This window comes from Hypanus sabinus, chromosome 25 (genome assembly GCF_030144855.1).
Source record: "Hypanus sabinus isolate sHypSab1 chromosome 25, sHypSab1.hap1, whole genome shotgun sequence".
In the NCBI taxonomy this organism is placed as follows: domain Eukaryota; kingdom Metazoa; phylum Chordata; class Chondrichthyes; order Myliobatiformes; family Dasyatidae; genus Hypanus; species Hypanus sabinus.
In genome coordinates, this window is record NC_082730.1 from 1691774 (window position 1) to 1698836 (window position 7063).

At 53.9% G+C, this 7063-nt stretch overlaps 1 protein-coding gene across 1 annotated transcript in view; it reads left to right on the forward strand.

Moving 5' to 3' along the window:
* The window catches only part of LOC132380929 (rho GTPase-activating protein 30-like), a 79139-nt gene extending 72393 nt beyond the window's left edge, over positions 1 to 6746 (forward strand). Inside the window, exon 12 of the mRNA XM_059949898.1 lies at positions 5697 to 6746. Within this exon, the coding sequence (XP_059805881.1) occupies positions 5697 to 6545 (849 nt within the window). The 3' untranslated portion in view covers positions 6546 to 6746. The remainder of the gene's footprint in view (positions 1 to 5696) is intronic.
* The last annotated feature ends 317 nt before the right edge of the window (positions 6747 to 7063 follow it).

Here is a 7063-nt window from a genome sequence, read left to right on the forward strand (position 1 = left end):
ACCATCAGCCACCCATTCACACTAATGTGACTTCTTTCTCCCCACCTTGCTCTCGACGTCACCCTGCAGGGTTTACAAACCAGGGAGCAATTTACAGTGGAATTTAACTCACTGACCCACAAACCTGTGGGATATGAGAGGAAATCCATAGGCTATGGGAAATATACAAACTCCACACACAACAGCAGGCAAGGCCAGGACTGATCCCAGGTTTCTGGAGGTGGGAGGCAGCCACACTTGTTAGAGACTCTCCCATGAGTGGAAGCAGCCTAGCATCTACCTTGTCAGCACACACAAAATGCTGGAGGAACTCAGCAGGTCAGGCAGTGTCCATGGTGGGAAATGAAGACCGTAGAGCAGAATTAGGCCATTTGGCCCATCAATTCTGCTCCATCATTCAATCATGGCTGGTCCTTTCCCTCTCCTCAGACCTACTCTTTGTAACCTTTGATGTAATGTCCAATCAGGAACCTATCAATCTCTACCTTAAATACACCCAATGACCTGGCCCCCACAGCTGCATGTGGTAACAAATTCCACAAATTCACCACCCTGAGCCTGTGCCTGATGTCCTAGGCTCTTCCACTATGGGAAAGATCCTTTCCACATCTACTCTGTCTAAGCCTTTCAACATTCGAAAGGTTTCAATGAGATCCCCACTCATCCTTCTGAATTCCAGAGCCATCAAACGTTCCTCGAATGATAACCCTTTGATTCCTGGAATCATCCTTGTGAACATCCTCTGAATACTCTCCAATGTCAGCACATCTTTTTTGAGATGAGGAGCCCAAAACTGTTCACAATACTCAAGGTGGGGCATCACCAGAGCCTTATAAAGCCTCAGCTCATCCTTGCTCTTGTATTCAAGACCTCTTGAAATGAACACTAGCATTGCATTTGTCTTCCTCACCACTGACTCAACCTGCAAGTTAACTTTTAGGGTGTTCTGCACAAGGACTACCAAATTCCTTTACATCTCAGATTTTTGGATTTTCTCCCCGTTTAGAAAATAGTCTGCACATTTATTTCTTCAACCTATCCTGAGTCCCTTCACTCTGGCTTGTAAAGTCAAAATTTCATTTTTTCCTCATAGACCTTCTGAGTTCCTCCAGTATTTTGTGTGTGTTCCAGCATCTGCAGAATCATTTGTCAAACTGCTCCCCCCCCCACAAACACATCACCGTTTAGCTTTCTTCTTCATTTGAATGGAGCACACTTCTGCCAGTAGTCCAAGGAATAGGTCTGAACACTTTGGTCCCTGTAGGACAGCATTCTCATGCCAGGAATTAGCGCAGTGATTTGGGAAGGTCACTGTGCCGTTGTCAGGAAAGGGGAGATGGGTGGATGTATGGTAAAATGGGGAGATGGATGTGGGACTGGGATGTTGGTGTGGAGGAATGGGGAGATAGGTGTGGAGCTGTGGAAGATGGATGTGTGTCTGGGGTGTTGGTGTGGAGGAATGAGGAGAATGGTGTTGGGACTGGAATGTTGGTGTGGAGGCATGGAAGATGTGTGTGTGTCTGGGATGTTGGTGTGGAGGAACAGGGAGGTAGGTGTGTGTCTGGGATGTTGGAGTGGAGGAACAGGGAGATGGGCATGTGTCTGGGATGTTGGTGTGGAGGCATGGAAGATGTGTGTGTGTCTGGGATGTTGGTGTGGAGGAACAGGGAGGTAAGTGTGTGTCTGGGATGTTGGAGTGGAGGAACAGGGAGATGGGCGTGTGTCTGGGATGTTGGTGTGGAGGCATGGAAGATGTGTGTGTGTCTGGGATGTTGGTGTGGAGGAACAGGGAGATGGGTGTGTGTCTGGGATGTTGGAGTGGAGGAACAGGGAGATGGGTGTGTGTCTGGGATGTTGGTGAGGAGGAACAGGGAGATGAGTGTGTGTTTGGGATGTTGGTGTGGAGGAACAGGGAGATGGGTGTGTGTTTGGGATGTTGGTGTAGAGGAACAGGGAGATGGGTGTGTGTCTGGGATGTTGGTGAGGAGGAACAGGGAGATGAGTGTGTGTTTGGGATGTTGGTGTGGAGGAACAGGGAGATGGGTGTGTGTCTGGGATGTTGGTGTAGAGGAACAGGGAGATGGGTGTGTGTCTGGGGTGTTGGTGTGGAGGAACAGGGAGATGGGTGTGTGTCTGGGATGTTGCTGTGGAGGAATGGGGAGATGGATGTGGGACTGGGGTGTTGGTGTGGAGGAACGAGGAGATGGGTGTATGTCTGGGATGTTGGTGTGGAAGGATGGAAGATGGATGTGTGTCTGGGATGTTGGTGCGGAGGAACAGGGAGATGGGTGTGTGTCTGGGATGTTGGTGTGGAAGCATGGAAGATGGATGTGTGTCTGGGATGTTGGTGCGGAGGAACAGGGAGATGGGTGTGTGTCTGGAATGTTGGTGTGGAGGAACAGGGAGATGGGCGTGTGTCTGGGATGTTGGTGTGGAGGAACATGGAGATGGGTGTGTGTCTGGGATGTTGGTGTGGAGGAATGAGGAGATGTGTGTGTGTCTGGGGTGTTGGTGTGGAGGAATGAGGAGATGTGTGTGTGTCTGGGGTGTTGGTGTGGAGGAGTGGGGAGATGGGTGTGTCTGGGATGTTGGTGTGGAGGAACAGGGAGGTAGGTGTGTGTCTGGGATGTTGGAGTGGAGGAACAGGGAGATGGGCGTGTGTCTGGGATGTTGGTGTGGAGGCATGGAAGATGTGTGTGTGTCTGGGATGTTGGTGTGGAGGAACAGGGAGGTAAGTGTGTGTCTGGGATGTTGGAGTGGAGGAACAGGGAGATGGGCGTGTGTCTGGGATGTTGGTGTGGAGGCATGGAAGATGTGTGTGTGTCTGGGATGTTGGTGTGGAGGAACAGGGAGATGGGTGTGTGTCTGGGATGTTGGAGTGGAGGAACAGGGAGATGGGTGTGTGTCTGGGATGTTGGTGAGGAGGAACAGGGAGATGAGTGTGTGTTTGGGATGTTGGTGTGGAGGAACAGGGAGATGGGTGTGTGTTTGGGATGTTGGTGTAGAGGAACAGGGAGATGGGTGTGTGTCTGGGATGTTGGTGAGGAGGAACAGGGAGATGAGTGTGTGTTTGGGATGTTGGTGTGGAGGAACAGGGAGATGGGTGTGTGTCTGGGATGTTGGTGTAGAGGAACAGGGAGATGGGTGTGTGTCTGGGGTGTTGGTGTGGAGGAACAGGGAGATGGGTGTGTGTCTGGGATGTTGCTGTGGAGGAATGGGGAGATGGATGTGGGACTGGGGTGTTGGTGTGGAGGAACGAGGAGATGGGTGTATGTCTGGGATGTTGGTGTGGAAGGATGGAAGATGGATGTGTGTCTGGGATGTTGGTGCGGAGGAACAGGGAGATGGGTGTGTGTCTGGGATGTTGGTGTGGAAGCATGGAAGATGGATGTGTGTCTGGGATGTTGGTGCGGAGGAACAGGGAGATGGGTGTGTGTCTGGAATGTTGGTGTGGAGGAACAGGGAGATGGGCGTGTGTCTGGGATGTTGGTGTGGAGGAACATGGAGATGGGTGTGTGTCTGGGATGTTGGTGTGGAGGAATGAGGAGATGTGTGTGTGTCTGGGGTGTTGGTGTGGAGGAATGAGGAGATGTGTGTGTGTCTGGGGTGTTGGTGTGGAGGAGTGGGGAGATGGGTGTGTCTGGGATGTTGGTGTGGAGGAATGAGGAGATGTGTGTGTGTCTGGGGTGTTGGTGTGGAGGAATGAGGAGATGTGTGTGTGTCTGGGGTGTTGGTGTGGAGGAGTGGGGAGATGGGTGTGTCTGGGATGTTGGTGTGGAGGAATGAGGAGATGGGTGTGTGTCTGGGATCTTGGTGTGGAGAAACAGGGAGATGGGTGTGTGTCTGGGGTGTTGGTGTGGAAGAGTGGGAAGATGTGTGTGTGTCTGGGATGTTGGTGTGGAGGAACAGGGAGATGGGTGTGTGTCTGGAATGTTGGTGTGGAGGAATGAGGAGATGGGTGTGTGTCTGGGATGTTGGTGTGGAGGAATGAGGAGATGTGTGTGTGTCTGGGATGTTGGTGTGGAGGAGTGGGGAGATGTGTGTGTGTCTGGGGTTGGTGTGGAGGAATGAGGAGATGGGTGTGTGTCTGGGATGTTGGTGTGGAGGAATGAGGAGATGTGTGTGTGTCTGGGATGTTGGTGTGGAGGATTGAGGAGATGGGTGTGTGTCTGGGATGTTGGTGTGGAGGAGTGGGGAGATGGGTGTGTGTCTGGGGTTGGTGTGGAGGAATGGGGAGATTGGTGTTGGGACTGCGATGTTGGTGTGGAGGAATGAGGAGATGTGTGTGTGTCTGGGATGTTGGTGTGGAGGAGTGGGGAGATTGGTGTGTGTCTGGGATGTTGGTGTGGAGGAATGAGGACATGTGTGTGTGTCTGGGATGTTGGTGTGGAGGAGTGGGGAGATGTGTGTGTGTCTGGGATGTTGGTGTGGAGGAACAGGGAGATTGGTGTGTGTCTGGGGTGTTGGTGTGGAAGAGTGGGAAGATGTGTGTGTGTCTGGGATGTTGGTGTGGAGGAATGAGGAGATGTGTGTGTGTGTCTGGGATGTTGGTGTGGAGGAGTGGGGAGATGTGTGTGTGTCTGGGGTTGGTGTGGAGGAATGAGGAGATGTGTGTGTGTCTGGGATGTTGGTGTGGAGGATTGAGGAGATGGGTGTGTGTCTGGGATGTTGGTGTGGAGGAACAGGGAGATGGGTGTGTGTCTGGAATGTTGGTGTGGAGGAACAGGGAGATGGGCGTGTGTCTGGGGTTGGTGTGGAGGAATGGGGAGATTGGTGTGTGTCTGGGGTGTTGGTGTGGAGGAATGAGGAGATGTGTGTGTGTGTCTGGGATGTTGGTGTGGAGGAATGAGGAGATGTGTGTGTGTCTGGGATGTTGGTGTGGAGATGTGTGTGTGTCTGGGATGTTGGTGTGGAAGAGTGGGAAGATGTGTGTGTGTCTGGGATGTTGGTGTGGAGGAATGAGGAGATGTGTGTGTGTCTGGGATGTTGGTGTGGAGGAGTGGGGAGATGTGTGTGTGTCTGGGGTTGGTGTGGAGGAATGAGGAGATGGGTGTGTGTCTGGGATGTTGGTGTGGAGGAATGAGGAGATGTGTGTGTGTCTGGGATGTTGGTGTGGAGGAATGAGGAGATGTGTGTGTGTCTGGGATGTTGGTGTGGAGGAGTGGGGAGGTGGGTGTGTGTCTGGGGTTGGTGTGGAGGAATGGGGAGATTGGTGTTGGGACTGCGATGTTGGTGTGGAGGAATGAGGAGATGTGTGTGTGTCTGGGATGTTGGTGTGGAGGAGTGGGGAGATGTGTGTGTGTCTGGGATGTTGGTGTGGAAGAGTGGGAAGATGTGTGTGTGTCTGGGATGTTGGTGTGGAGGAATGAGGAGATGAGTGTGTGTCTGGGATGTTGGTGTGGAGGATTGAGGAGATGGGTGTGTGTCTGGGATGTTGGTGTGGAGGATTGAGGAGATGTGTGTGTGTCTGGGATGTTGGTGCGGAGGAACAGGGAGATGGGTGTGTGTCTGGGATGTTGGTGTGGAGGAATGAGGAGATGGGTCTAGAGGAATGAGGAAGTGGCTGTGGAAGAACATGGAGATGGTTGTGGGGACTGGGAAGTGGGTGTGGAGGAACAGAGGGATGAGTTTGTTGACCGCGAGGTGGGACTATCTGTGTTTTACCCCGCTGATCTGTTTTCCTCCTCGCTCCACAGCTCCATCTCCAAGAGTTTTCGGTGGAACCTCCCTGTGAGGATGAGTGGGGACCGGAAGAGGTCTTTCCACTCTGCCCTCCCTCCAGCCTCTGCTGTCCAACCCCTCCAACGCCAGATGGTGGAGTCTCTGAGGAGGAGTCGGACCAGACTCTGCTGGGGCCCAGGGATGCTGGCTCTCGTGAGGGCTGTTCAGCCGTAGCAGCCCCCGCTGGACAGGGTGAACTCTGCGATGGGAGTGCGGAGGAGAAGGACGACGAGCATCCGAACTTGGGCGTCGCTGGGCAGGCTGAAGAGAGCGGGGAGTCCTGGGCCACGTGCTCGGATGGACAAGACCGGGCGTCACTGCAGGAAGAGGATGAGGAGGAGGAGGAGGAGGAGCTGGGCAGGGAAGCTGCACCTACGGAAGGTGGCATGGAGGGGCCGCAGCTGACGGCCGTGCCCATGCGGCTGGAGAGCTCCGTGGTGGAATCCCAGACGTGCCGGGCACTGCCGGTGGTGCCTCCCAAGCCCCACTACACCATGCTGCCACCGGCACTGAAGGCCCGATCCCGGCCACTGACCGCCAGCCCCGCTGCCCGTTCCCACGCCTGGAGGAAGAAGGGCAGCCAGTCCTTCGATGAGGCTGTGGCCCGCCGACGGGACCAGCAGGGGGCTACTTCGCCGCACGGCCGCACCTTCGCCCGCGGCGACTCCCTGCCGTCCAGCGGTCCCGCTCCACCCAACCCACGGGACAGGTTCAGCCTCCCCCCTGCAGGGTACCTCCCGCCCCTGGATGGGGCCTCCCACGCGGAAATGGCGCCACAGCCACGTTGCCGCTCCCTGGCCCTCGAGATGGGGGACTCGGAGTGACGATCTCACAAAGTGGGGGAACAAGCAGCATGGCCAAGGAATAAGGGAGGGATTCCCATGGTGGCGGGTGGGTGTGCTGGGTACTGAGGGAAAGCAGAGGGAAGGGCCCCAGACTCTGTAATCTGAAGCTGCTGCTTACTGTTTTTGTAAAAAGCGCAGAGTATGCAAAGTAGCTGTAATAAATAATCTGGGAGAAGACAGCTGTGTGGCAGTGTGCTTGGTTTCTCCCTCCTCCTCTCTTTCAGGCTTCTCTCTCCCCTCGTTTTCCTCTTCCTCTCTCTTTTACAACCCTGTCATTCTTTCATTCCTGCTCTGACCCCATCAGACAAGAACTCCTCAGAAGCTGGTTAAGGGAGGCTGTCTGTAGTTAGAGACGTTTGACTGTTGGGAAGATTTTCAAAGCAGGATGGAGAGATTTCAGGGACAACATATTCCAGTTAGAGTGAAGGACAAGGCAATGGAGATCAGAACTGCATACACTATTCTGTCTGTGGAGCAAAGGACAAGGCCATGGAGAC